The 14,529-nt window shown below is 32.0% G+C and overlaps 2 protein-coding genes across 2 annotated transcripts in view; both read right to left on the bottom strand.

Moving 5' to 3' along the window:
- LOC145284085 (uncharacterized) overlaps positions 1-9,217 on the bottom strand; it is a 473,693-nt gene extending 464,476 nt beyond the window's left edge. The window contains exons 1-3 of the mRNA XM_080133151.1: positions 9,205-9,217; positions 7,206-7,314; positions 2,644-2,798 (exon numbers count right to left, since the gene is read on the bottom strand). Coding sequence (XP_079989277.1) covers positions 2,644-2,798; positions 7,206-7,314; positions 9,205-9,217 — 277 coding nt within the window. The remainder of the gene's footprint in view (positions 1-2,643; positions 2,799-7,205; positions 7,315-9,204) is intronic.
- An 81-nt stretch (positions 9,218-9,298) lies between these two features.
- LOC145283483 (uncharacterized) overlaps positions 9,299-14,529 on the bottom strand; it is a 163,206-nt gene continuing 157,975 nt past the window's right edge. Inside the window, exons 34-35 of the mRNA XM_080132304.1 lie at positions 12,885-13,094; positions 9,299-9,616 (exon numbers count right to left, since the gene is read on the bottom strand). Of these exons, the coding sequence (XP_079988430.1) occupies positions 9,419-9,616; positions 12,885-13,094 (408 nt within the window). The 3' untranslated portion in view covers positions 9,299-9,418. The remainder of the gene's footprint in view (positions 9,617-12,884; positions 13,095-14,529) is intronic.

Below are 14,529 nucleotides of genomic sequence, written 5' to 3'. Positions count from 1 at the left end.
TACATATTTGAGTCCTTAGTTAATCAAACCCTAGTCCAGCACCTAACAGCTGCTAAACTCCTGACCGACAAACAATATGGATTCAGGTAAGCCCGTTTAACAGCAGATATCTTAACTGTAGTCTCTGAACGTATATACCGTTCACTGGACAAAACAAGGGAAGGTAGAGCGGTAGCCCTTGATATATCTAAGGCTTTTGACAGGGTATGGCACGATGGTCTTCTAAGGAAAATTAGAACATATGGTATCACTGGAAGAATACACACTGTAATTAAATCCTTCTTAAGTAAGAGAAAAATCCAAGTTGTCCTCGACGGTCGCACATCCAAACAATATGATATAAATGTGGAAATACCCCAGGGGTCTATCCTTGGACCTTTATTATTCCTGATATTCATAAATGACCTCCCTGATAAAATTGTTTCAGAGATGGGTATATTTGCCGATGACACTACCCTCTATAACAGACATGATGGTGAAAACAAATGAACACATATCTAAGGAAATGGCAGAAACACTAGAGGATGACCTCCAATCTGTGGTGGAATGAGGACAAAAATGGATGGTCACATTCAATGCTGCTAAGACTAAGCTTGTTTCCTTCAATAACTACAAGAAACCTTTTCTGTCACCAATAGCAATGGCTAAGAATACATTGCCTGAAAGTACTTCCTTTAAACTCCTCGCCCTAATGTTTACGGGGAACATGAACTGGAATATATACATTGAGAACATTGCCAAGGCTGCTGCAAAGAAGGTGGCTCTCTACTGTGCCAGAAAATTACTTACGCCTAAAAGTATCCTGTACCTCTATAAGGCCACCATTTGCCCATGTATGGAGTATTGCTGTCACATTTGGGCTGGTGCATCTACTGCTTGCCTCTCACTCCTGGACAGGGTTCAAAAGAGAATCGCCAACCTGATAGGTCCTGAACTGTCATCTAAGCTTCAGCCTCTGTCCCATCGACGAAATGTTTCATCCCTCTGCCTGTTCTACAAATACTTCTTTGATGAATGCTCAGACAAACTGCAAGCACTTGTACCTCCTCGACGTGACTACCCCCGACAAACCCGACAAGCAACTAAGTCCCACCCCTTTACAGTAGAGATCCCTAGGTGTAAGAAAGCCTTTTACTCCAATAGTTTCTTCCCCAGAATTGCAAGTCTTTGGAACTCCCGTCCGGGATACTGCTTTCCCAACTGTACTGATATGCAGAAGTTCAAGTGTAATGTGAACAAACATCTTTCTACTCATCTGCCTTCATAATGCCCCCGCAAATTATGTCCCCGATAGTAGCCCCTACTTCAAAGAGGCACTGTGTCTTGTTTGGGGTGAAGATTGAATAAAAAAACATTAAAAAAAAAAACAAACGTTTAGCTTACGGTTTACTTTTTCCTTTGACGTTAATGCCTGAGCTATGAAGACATGTTTGCTGCATGGCTAAAAATTAAAACATGAACTAGTTCCTATTACGTTATGCATGTATATTCGTAATGCCGTCATTCTACCTTTACCTGGCAAATTCCATTTTTTTTTTTAATTTTCACAATTTTGTACCGATTTTTCCCTGACTAAAACCAAATATAAAGGTTAGCATGGATTCGAATACCCTATATAATAAGTTTCATGTCTGCAAACCAAAAACTGACAGGAGTTTGGTAGGCAAAATTATTGAAACAAATATATATATATATATATATATATATATATGAAATAAAATGGAGGTGGAAGGACCTGGATACTCAACGTTTCGCCCGATTTATGCGGGCTTCTTCAAGAGGGATGGTCATTGACGAGAGAGTCGGAGGATTGGGGCTATATATAATGATGGGGGAGAGCAACGTGTTTCCTTATATAAATTAGATATCATATATACATATATATATATATACATTTTATGAGAGAAAAAAAAATTAGAGTAAATTAATGTAGTGGATTACGTCTAAAAGTTAAAATATCGTAGAGATTAAAAAAAAATTGTGTTTGGAAATATAGCGGTGATAGATTAAATAAATAAAATGACACGAGATTACGAAAGAATTTTTTTTTTTTTTTATATATATATATCATGTAGAATATCTGCATGAATACAATTACACGTAATAGTTAACTAAAGATGATCGTCCCATAAGAAAACCTAAAAAAAACTAATAGGGAATTAATTAAAATGAATGTTTAAAAGAATATGCAAATTAGCTAGATTTTTTGCAGATGAATGCAAGTCCACGACCCCATATAATATGTATTTATTTTTTAATAAATAAAAAAAAGGTTTATAATATTACTATCAATAAACACACTCATACAAAAAAAAAAAAAAAACGCAAAAAAAAAAAAAGAGGCAAACAAACAAACAAACAAACTGATAGGAGTTTTCTATTTTATTGGATGCTTATTCATGGCTGGAGATTTAGTTAATGAAGCAATAATATTTATGCAAAAATATACGTGGAGATAGAGAGAGGAAAGAAGTATGAGGCCAGTGAAATATTCTGGGAAAATGAGAACAGGATAACTGGATAGATATGTAATGAGAGAGTAGAAAGATGGAACCAGTATTGGGCAAGGCACATATGTATATATGCAATGATAAGGTGATGTGAAATGTGATATAATGAAGAGGAAAGGAATCTCATTTTTACTTGTAGATTGCTTCTTAGTTACACACGGAACAACATAGCCAGTGAGTGAGCACATTTCATCGTTGGAACTTCTACAGTTGCAATATATCATGGAATTCTTTTTTTCAACAGTGGATGGGCAAAAACCATTATACAATGTATTATTCTTATGAACCCTGAATTGAAAAACAAAATAAAACAGAACAAAAAAACAATCATTAATATAAAACAGAATTGTTATATGGTTTAAAAAAAAAAAAAGGCAAAACGGTTGTGAATATATATATACCCAGAAACACATCTACATGGATAAACTTTTATGCACTAAAAATATTTAAATAAAATAAATGTGTATATATATAAAGTAATAGCGTTCGTGTGTGTGTGTTTATATAACTGTCCTACAGCTCACACCACTAGACCGATCATGACCAAATATGGCATAATTGATAATCCCCCACCTAGGGATGGGGCACACCATTTTTCAAGGTTAAGGTCAAGGTGATAACCTATGTATATATACTCTCCTACAGCTCACACCGTTTGACCAATCATGACCAAACCTGACATGATGATGGTCTCCGACCTAGGAATGGTGCATACCATTTTTCAAGGTCAAGATCAAATTTAAGGTCATATTTCCTCTTCATAAACTCTCCCACCTAAAGATGGTGGCGAACCACAACTTGGTGAGCCCCATCCCTAGGTGGCAGAGTTTATGAATAGCTGCACCAAACCTTTGACCTTGACCTTGAAAAATGCAACATTACATTTAATACCAGGCAATGCCGGGTACATCTGCTAGTATTTGAGTATTTAATAAATAAATACATAAATAAAAGCGAAAATTAAATCCAAATAAACAACTGCTTATACCGCTGATAAAAAAAAAACCAATAAAAGATCTTATTTCTGAAAGCAATAAAAATCGTGCATAAAATGTGACAAGGTGCTGTGGCCTAATCGTAAAACGCTAGACTACCTATTCTATAATCATGAGTTCGATCCCTTGCCAAAAAGATTTGAATATTTATTAAACCAATAAGTTCTGTCAAAAAAGTGGGGGCTACACAGCATAAACAAAAAAAGGGGAGGTAAACCCTTCACTACTTAGAAAATATAAAATGAAGTAAAAATAAGCAATTGCTTATGTTACTAAAAAATAATAACAGATCTTTATGTATATATATATATATATATATATATATATATATATATATATATATATATATACATAAATATATTCTATAATATAAAGCTGAACATCTGTGTGTGTGTCTGGTCACGAATAAGCTCCTATATGGTTGACTATTATAGAAAACTGATCACATATAATGATAGAAGATGTATTGAGACACAGGAATTGTTATGTTTGATCTGGCATAATGATAATTCATTAAAATAGTGGGGTCTGCGTTCGTGCCTGGTCCAAAAAATATGGAAATAAAAAATTTAAAAATTAACAAAAAAACGTTTACAAGTGTTTTTGATATAAATGTACATAATACTTTGATAAGTATGTTTTAACTTAAATAGGGATGGTATAATAAAATTTTGGGGTCTGCGTTCGTGCCTGGCCTCCATAGAATGGCAATAGACACAAACTTTAATAAAGACTTTTCATATCTATCTGCGTAAGTATACTTTGATAATTATGTTTCAGTTTGAAGAAACATGGTATAATAAAATTATGGGGTTTATCTATTTTATTTTTACTTTCATCATATTTTGCTTTGGTTTTGATACCCCCAAATTCGAAGCTATCTCTTTACAACCCTTCCTTTTTATAACCTATCATACTTTCATAAATCAGAGTCCATTTTCTGTATGATGTTTTTGAACCCAGTCAACGATGGGTACTTTTGCTAATATATATATATATATATATATATATATATATATATATATATATATATATATATATATATATATATCTTTATTCCAGAATTGAATATGTTGCAGTAATGTAAAGTGAAGACGTCAGTGGCTGAGTCATGAAAAAAAGCAATCTCAATGATCCAAAAATGAACCTCAGTCACTGAAAATACCACATAAGCAATGTATATAATAGCATTTTCATGGTTACATCTTCATGACAAGCAATCTATATCTATATATCTATAAAAGTGAACGTGTCTGTGTGTGTGTATGTGTGTCTGTCTGTGTACATTTCCCTACACAATAACTCTATCAATTTTAAGTCTACAGACTTGAAATTTGATATACAGGGCACTGAGATTTGGGAAAATCTATGTGATCGATTTTCGGCCAGAAATTTGGTTGTTAAGGGGTCAAAGTTCAATGATTTGACCTTTGAGATCTCTGCCAAACTCTTCCGACAATTTTGGGTCTAAACACTTGAAATTCTATATATAGGTTCCTTAGACATGGATCTAACTTAATAAATTGATTAGAGCCCAAAACAATAATTGTTAAGGGGTCATAATAGGGGTCAAAGTTAAAAAACAATTGACCTCATCGGTCTCTACGAAATTATTCAGACAATTTCTGGTCTAAACATTTGAAATTTTATATAAAGGGTATTTAGATATATGGCAAGCTTTTTAATCGGTTTGGGTCGAAATTTTTTTAGTTACCACCAATATATAAATGTATGTATGTATGTATGTTTGCATGTGTGCCTAAAACTTTGGACGAAGGCGACGGATTTTTAAATGATCAGTATCGTTTTGAAACGATTATTATATTGATTATAATTTGAAACGATTATTATATTGATTATAATTTGAAACGATTATTATATTGATTATAATTTGAAATGATTATTATATTGATTATAATTTGAAACGATTATTATATTGATTATAATTTGAAATGATTATTATATTGATTATAATTTGAAATGATTATTATATTGATTATAATTTGAAATGATTATTATATTGATTATAATTTGAAATGATTATTATATTGATTATAATTTGAAATGATTATTATATTGATTATAATTTGAAATGATTATTATATTGATAATAATTTGAAATGATTATTATATTGATTATAATTTGAAACGATTATTATATTGATTATAATTTGAAACGATTATTATATTGATTATAATTTGAAATGATTATTATATTGATTATAATTTGAAACGATTATTATATTGATTATAATTTGAAATGATTATTATATTGATTATAATTTGAAATGATTATTATATTGATTATAATTTGAAATGATTATTATATTGATTATAATTTTCTGACAGAAGAAATAAAATGAATTGCATATAAAACATTAGAAGAAAATTTTTAAATCCTAAGAAAAATCTAAAATCAGTAAATTATCAATAAATTTTGTCATAGTAAAATACATTTATCAGATTAATTTTAATTTGTAAAAACAAAAACGACATTAAAAATCCAAAATCCGCGAATTTATTCAATTTTGTCATAAAAAACGATTGTTTGATTAATATTGCTTAGAACACACGTTTTATTTCATTATAATCAATCATACATAAATTATGTCTGTAGTATGTGAAGAAATTTTTTATAATGACAAAATTAATAATTATTTGGTGTTTTTGAAGTTTTTCATTATCGTTTTTTGTTTTGCAATTTAAAAATAATCCAATAATCTTTTTTTATATAAAAATATATTTTTTACTCATTTAAAATATTTCAATCTCTTTTTTTAATTAAAAAAAAATTAAAATCAATTTACTAAATAATCATTTTTTACAAAATCTATTTACAAAATTTGACAATATTTATTAATATAATTGGATGATTTAAAATTTTTCTTCTAATGTTTTATATGCAATTAATTATATTTCTTATGTCAAAAAATTATAATCAATATAATAATCATTTTTCATAATAAGAAAATGTATAAATATTTAAAATATTAAAAACTACAGCAAAATGCCAATTACATTTTTATTAGTGCATAAGGTACATCTGATTGTAAATAAATTTTTTTTTATAATTCTAGTATCTTCCTTTTCCTAGTTTAATATTAATAGTTTTCGGTAAAATAATTTTCCAGTTAAACATTTTGTTGAACATTTTTCTGTTGAGGCAGAAATCTTTTTCAAGTAAATATTTCAAAGATGTGGAAAAATAAAATCTGAAACTGATATTTTAAACTTACACATGACAGACTGTCCAGCTGATAGTCAGACAGAGCCCAAAAGGAAAATACAAAGTTGTTTTCACTATAAGTACTTGTCTACCTCCAACAACTATAAATAATTTACCTTTCTCCCTCTGTGTGCCCAAAAACTCAATAGAACTTCCACAAGCAAAGTTTATTTCCAAGAACTACCAGTCTGTGCAGTGGGGCTTTTTCCCAGCTAACTGCAACATGGTCGTTTTCAAAATCAGTGTTAAAAAATTATTGAGGAACTGTCCTCCTAAATAATCAAATCCTGCCCATTTACAAACATTGGTACTGATCTTCACAGTGTTGTCTGACCGTTCAAACGAACTTATTAACCCTTATTCTCACGTGACGTTGGTATGAGCTGGCTGATTAGTACAAAAAATAAACATTCGAAACATGAAAAGGGCAAGTAATTGCATTTAGAACAAACAGAGCAATAAATAATTGCGTACCTCCAACTAAGTGAAAATTCACGAGGTCTTCTTTGCCTTGTGTTCACAAGTTGACCATTGGGTTTTCTAAGGTCATTATTTCTGATACCATCATAATTGCCACAAAGACCTATAAAAAAGAAAAAATTTTTACAATGGATTATAAGCATTAGTGACTGTATAAATGATGCACAGGATTTCTCGTTACATAACGAAGGTCGTGTTTGAATGGAAAAGTTAGAGTGACGCCTAAGTGTTAGAGGTGACCCAAACAGATCTTGCGAAGCCACATGATTTTCTATCCTTTAGTTTGGTGATATTTCAAACAGAAAATATGTGTTTAGAGCGCTATCTCAATGGGAAGCAGCACACATAGTGTGTAGTAAGAGGAGTTATCTATGTGCATGCCTGTCTGTTTCTCGCATTCATAAACAAGTAGCTAAACTCTATGATGTCTTCAGTCACTGCCATTCTTCTTGATCATCGGCGTCCGAGTGTTTTCTATAATTTTTTTGATTTGTAAATGAGCAGAAGAATCTGAGTTCACGACGACATGGTTTATACATCCATGAGTAGTTGAAAACTTAACACTCTTAGAAGTAGAAAAATGAAGGCTGGACGAATAGGAGTGGTAAAGATGATTTTTTTTCGAAATGTACACACCATATATATATATGGTGTTTAGTTTGTAAATTTTATCTTTATGCGTTTATCTATTATCCAATATTGTTAATTTTATTTATTGCGGACTATTATCCTCATCTTTATTAGTTGTTGTTTCAAGACGTTTCAGCCAACTATTTCTCTGGCCTTCATCAGGTGATAACCGCAACGGAATAGGAACTCCGAATCTCTTAAGTGCATCCTCAGCAATTACTGCCATCCATAATTGTTGTCTCACCACGATTTGGCCAAGTAAACCTCTGGTCGGCATTGGGTAGGATTGAAACCGCCTTTTTCAGACAATTCTCACCTGGAACCGTAGAGATTCAACGTGCCATGGACTCCGAATGTTGGATTTTTTTTGGCCTACTCGTTTCAATAATGAATTCCAATTAAAAAAAATATATATCCAATATTGTGCTTAGTTTGTAAGTTCTATTTTTTACTATTGATGCATAAGTGTGTTTATCCGTGCGTGCACTTGTAGATCAACGTTTGTTCTTCTACTGTTCAATAAGGATTTTCCAAAATGCCATTTCAACATTTAAAGGCAGCCATCTTTTTTTAATTGGTTTTGTTTCTGCTTTGCGAAATTAAAATAGAAATTAAAATAGAAATTAAAATAGACATTAAAACAGATTGCATAAAGTAAAGCATAAAGCAAGAATAAAATAAAATTGAGAAACACAAAAAAAAACAAATAAAAAACAAAAAAACAAAAAACAAATAAAAAACAAAAAAACAAAAAACAAATAAAAAACAGAAAGAATAAACTTTTGCTGACATACCCACTAGGTCGCTTTAATGTGAGGAGTTCTCTTTTCTTAAATTTGGTCATTTGGGATCGGTACAAAATTAACTATGGTCAGACCCATCAAAAAGAAGTAATGCTATTGGATATTTGGATCAATATGCTGAGAAATAATTTTTGACAACAGCGTATACCGGCATTATCAAATGAACTAAGAGGTCATTTGAATAAAAAATTATGAACTTGACATCTTAATACTTTTGCCGTATGTACCGAGAGATCGTTTTGACAAAAGCTTGCATCTATAAGAGCAATAATTATCAAATGTACCAAAAGACCATTTAAATAAAACTGATAAACCTGACAGACATCTGCATGAAAAAGCAAAAAACGTGAAATTGTCATAAAGAAAGTCAAGCGTGATGTTTGAAAGATCATTTCGGAAAAAAAGATTACACAGGTGTAATCAAAGTCAGGTCAAACCAGTGAATGACGATGGCCGAATAAAAAGTCCTTGTGTTATGGCTACAGTGACAATATCACTTCAAAATGGGCGTTTCAGATGGTCACAACTGCTTATATAATGACTTCCCTCCTAATACCCACCCATAACCGTCATGGAGAATAAAGATATATTGTTATACTAGCAAGCCGCCCAGTGTTACCAGGTCGTAAAATATGCATAAATATTATACTTCGATTCATACACCTAGCTCGAAAGCCGAGACAAAATGTTTTAAAGAAAACCTTAATATGAAATGGTTGTATCCATCTTGGCTGGAAGGAAGACTTGTTTGCTTGTTGTTGTTATTGTGGCATTTTAGAAAAAGAAGGAGGAGAAAAATTTGGTCGAGAAGGGTTTCATAGTGACAATAATTAAAACTCGTTGAAAAGAACAACCAATCAACAAACCTTCAGTTTGATTAAAATCTGCAGGGGATGATTTAATCCATAAATTCATGAATCTGTGTCTTGGAGAAGTGCTTACTATGACAACATCACCAGTTGGAAGATGGATCTGAAGAAAACAAAACAAATAAAAAAAAAACAAAAAAAAACGGATAATGTCTTAATATCAGGTTTTCATCAAAATGCCAATAAAGTAACTCTCTTTTACTTGCTTCTATACGTGTGATATTGCTAACTTACTACACAATGATTTTAGAAAAAGTTCACGTTCTCAGAGAATTAATTCAATTCTCTACTCACACATTGTAATGGTAGAAGAATTATGTCTGCCGTCAGATTTTGTCTTTTATTAGATAACATGGATATTTTGAGCTATATATTAGAGACTCTACGTCAATGGCGATTAAGTTAACTAGTGTGGATTTTAACAAGGGTCACACTGAGTGCACGATAAGCCAATTCTGTAAAACAGAATCGTTTCCAGGGTTGAATGAAAGATAAGTGGAGTAAATTTGAGGCCGGGGGCAACAGGTCAAACGTCGTTAACAAAACAGAGAGACGATGAAGAATGACGTCATGTTTTTGAGTGGAGAGAAACTGAAGGTTTTCAAAGCAGTTTCACCAGGAAATCGCGTGAACAAGACATCGCCAATAATGTAGAAAACTATAATCTAAGACGAACATTACTTTGATGTCTGTCTGTGCGCGTCACTCATTTCGTTTAGTTAGAAAGTTAGGTTTAAGAAGTAAATAACTAGATGAGGTAACATTAGTCTCTCCCCTAAATCTATTCTCTCAAAATAAAACATTAAAACAAAGGTCAGTGAACGTCTCCCTTGTATCTTTCTTCATATGTATCAGAGCGCATATGAGCATGTGGGAAAATATCAGCAGGAGCTGTAAGATTGCTGGCTTGCAAGGATATTAGCAGCAGTAGTCGAAAAAAGCACATCTACAAATTAGCAAACGTGTACAAGCTGGCACGACAAAAAAAGAGAAAAGAAAAAGGTTGAAAAAGATGAGTGTGTAACGCAAGTCTTAAAGACTGACTTAGATCTGATGACCTCAGAGGAAAATTAAATCTAGACATTATGGAGAGTTGTGTACAGAACAGGAGACTGCTGATTAGGTTGAAAGGTAAGAGTGCTTGGCTAGTAGATGTAGAACAGTTGATGCAGCAGAGTCAGTTGACAGGGAAAGGCCAAGGAAAACATGGCAGGAAGTGATAAGGGTGGATTTGAGAGAAAGGGAATTAAATAAAGACCTGGCAAAAGATAGGTTGGGATCGATATTCATTTCTGGAAGCCGCCTAAAACATGCCAGCATGTTAAACAGATGATGTTGATGATGATGGATTCCATAGTAGGAATATGAACTCAATAAAAGTCATAACATTCTTTTCATTTTCATAAGTCATTAGTTTTGGTTTCCGTAAAAATTTGATTTTAACCATTAAGTAACATTAAATGATATGATGTAAAAAACACAGGATGTCTAAAAAATATAAAAAATATACTCACACTTCAATGATGAAACCTTTATTTATGAATGGGATTGAATATCTTTGAATACAGAAGACAGATCTAATTGCAGGATCATGTTTGCAAATGTTCAAATTGGTGACTATTATTGTCTAGACAACGCTAATAACAATTACAGTGTGAGTACATTTTTTGAGAAACCATGCGTAAGTATATATATATATATATATATATATATATATATATATATATATGACTTTCATGGTTCTTGTGGGCTGCGACGTTATTTGGCTGTGGAATTTATTATATATAATCTCTCACATTCTGAAAATTCTATCATTAATTGCTCGCTAGGTTAGCATTGCTAGATGGCATCGTCCTTTCGAGTTGAAACTTCTACTTGTGAGACATCGGCTTGGTGTTATTAGCTGGTTGGATGACCGCATCCCTTGTCGAGACGAAGTAGGTCCATTTCACAGTCGGATTTCGTCGCGGTTTGCTTGATCTGTGTTAGTTAATAAAATTTCTTGTGTGCGGGGCGTTTACTCAATTGGCAGAGTGTTTGCCACACATACAAGAGGCTCGGGTTTCGAATCCTGAGTTCGGATGCATCTAACTGATGAGCCCAAGTGAGGGCGAAACTAGAGTCTTGGACTTACGGTTCGTTGACTTTCATGGCTCTTGTGGGCTGCAACGTTGTTTAACTGTGGAACTTTATATATATATATATATATATATAGATATATATATATATATTATATATACATATTATATATATATATATATATATATATATATATATATATATATATAACAGCTTAACGTATTATTATTTTTTTTTATTGTTGTATGACGTTATTGGTGAACAGATGCTGTTATTGGTGAGAACATATTTTGCTAGAGTTTATTTTTAAAAAAAAACTGATGTCGTCCTGTTCGGCAACGGGGAAAATTCTAATATTTTTCAATTATTACTGAAAAATAACAAAATCGTGAATACTTGTAAAACTTCTTAACAAACTTTGATCTTTCAGAGCATATTTAAATCTCTGTAAATTTGTTGATATGAATCCATAATTGTCCATAATTTATGTTTTTTCGCTTTCATTCCAAAATTCCCGTTGTGCCGTAAGCACTTACTAACTAGCATTACTAGCATTCATGTTTTTACCCATCTTTTTCATTCATCTACATGCATATTAATTGTTAATGTTGTTCGTGGCACTTTCCGAAAACGTTACTATCACCAAAAATAAACAATGTAAAACGATGTGGTGAAGAGAGCAAATCTTACCAGAGCATAGAAAGAAAGAGGGTAGCAACTAAAGCCATTTGGCTTTTAATATTCGTTCGAATCGCATTTTCATGTGAAAATTCGACACCAAATCCCATAAAGAAATTAAAATGGAAAGAAATGTAGTGATGAAGCTTATAACAGCTCATTTATGTTGCACATTGATTTCTAATCGATCACAGAATCATTGGTTGTTTGTTTCTCACTCTTGTCCTCCTGGTCGGCGATTTCATCATGGTCGGTAAACGAAGAAATGAAGAAAACTAATTTAATTCATTATTCTTAACAAGTCAGTCTATGTTGTCTTAATGGTTGGCATGGGAAATGACAGTGGTCAAGTGGTTAACGACACTGACTGACGACCTGGGTGTTCTAAGTTCGAATTCAGTTTGCTCCACAGAAACACTTTCACTTAAGGATGTTGGCAACCCTCCCATCCCTCCCATAAGTACCCGGTGCCTTTCTAAAAAGGATTCTGACTAGAAAAATATCAAAGAAATCGATGCCAACAATAGAATCTTCGGTATCATTCGATATGATGCTAATTAGTAGGCATTGCTAAAACAAGCGTAAAAGGTGCAATAAGAATTTGGTAAGTTTACCTCATATTTATTTCCAGCCGAGAATCTGTAGATGGCTGTTCCTGGAATTAAGGTAGCATCATTCCTGAAGATTTTGATCCGCAGAAGATATTGGTTCCTGACCTTTTTCGGGCGACATTTACTGAGTAAAATAACATTGTTGCCAGATTGTATAGCAACTGCACAGTTGCAAGAAGCAGCACCATTGCAGTTTCTATAGAAGGAATGCACCTGCAAAAAGGAAGGAACAAGTTCATGTATTATGTACTTAAGTTGTAGTTTTATCCATTTTAAAGTGAATTGTTCCTAAATCGAATTCTTTCATCCGGTTCTAAGTCTAACTTAAAAAATATAGTATCTTTACTTCCATTTTAATACATATGAAAGTGCTAGAATTTTAAATAATTAAAGGTGCTCGACTGAGCTTTAATCTACGGTCCCTCCCTATAAAACATTTGCAACTCGTCTTATTTGGATGCATCAGACTACTGTTCTCATCTTGAGTGTGATTTTCATAACATTTCGGTCGATGTAACCTCCGATCTTCTTTAGGTGTATCTTGTTGAACTCAGGAATGTTTCTGTCAAACTTGGGAATTTTGACAGAGTTTTAAATGGAACCCTTTATTTTACTTCATGGGATAGCATGCTCTTGTTCCGTCAGCCATGACTGGATAGAGGTTCTAAATGATTCGCAATTGTATTTTTGGTCACCTATGCTGAGAATTAAACCTTCAGGAGAATATCACTTTTACAATTGATTTTTTCAAGTACTCTAACCACTGCGCCATGTCTCCTTGCAGACATATCGAGCGAAACATTGTTAAAATCACACTCAAGATGAGGACAATAGTCCGGTGAATTCAAATAATACAAATAACCAATGCTCATCTAAAAAATTCAGAAGCATAAATACTCGTCTAGCTACAACAGCTGTCCACAATTTCTCTTATTCTCTGTATTTAAAACTAAACGAATTTTCTTTTCTTAGAATTGTCTCATAAAACCGTTCAGACTCATTAAAAAATTTAAAAATTAAAAAATTTAAAAAATTAAAAAAATAAAATAAAAGATCATAATTCATCTGATGTTGCTCAGAAAAAAAAAATCAGACTTTATCCATTTTAAAATAAATTGTGCCAAAATCAAATTATATCATTCCATTTACTAAAATAGTACAATATTTAATAAGAACATTTCAAAAAGTAACTAACAATTATTTTTACGGTGTAAAAAGACAAAAAAATTCTTTATCTTTAAAAGATAATTAAATTGCTACAATTTTACAATTCGTTTCATGTAAAGAACATTTAAATGACAATTTTTTTTACATAAGAAGACAGTTGTATTTTTCTTAATGATATTGACACTAGCATACAATTATTTCAAATGCAATATTTATATTAGCAGTAAATTATATGGACTGATATAGAGAACACAGTAGAATTTCTGTTAGTAGTGATAAAATTCTACTCTGATGTTAGATAATTGTCGTAATTACCTCCCCTTTACTAGAAGTCTTTAACACACCTCGAACTATACCGGGTCAGCCATAAGTAAATATACAAATACCTTTAAACATAAACGTAAATAGCTATAACTTTTTATCAATACAAACCCATCGCATATAAGTAACTATATAATTTGATTGCAGCATAAACCATCAG

The sequence above is a fragment of the Euprymna scolopes genome, chromosome 8, assembly GCF_053919585.1.
Source record: "Euprymna scolopes isolate OS-2025 chromosome 8, ASM5391958v1, whole genome shotgun sequence".
NCBI lineage: Eukaryota > Metazoa > Mollusca > Cephalopoda > Sepiida > Sepiolidae > Euprymna > Euprymna scolopes.
This window is presented reverse-complemented; position numbering and strand designations above follow the sequence as displayed.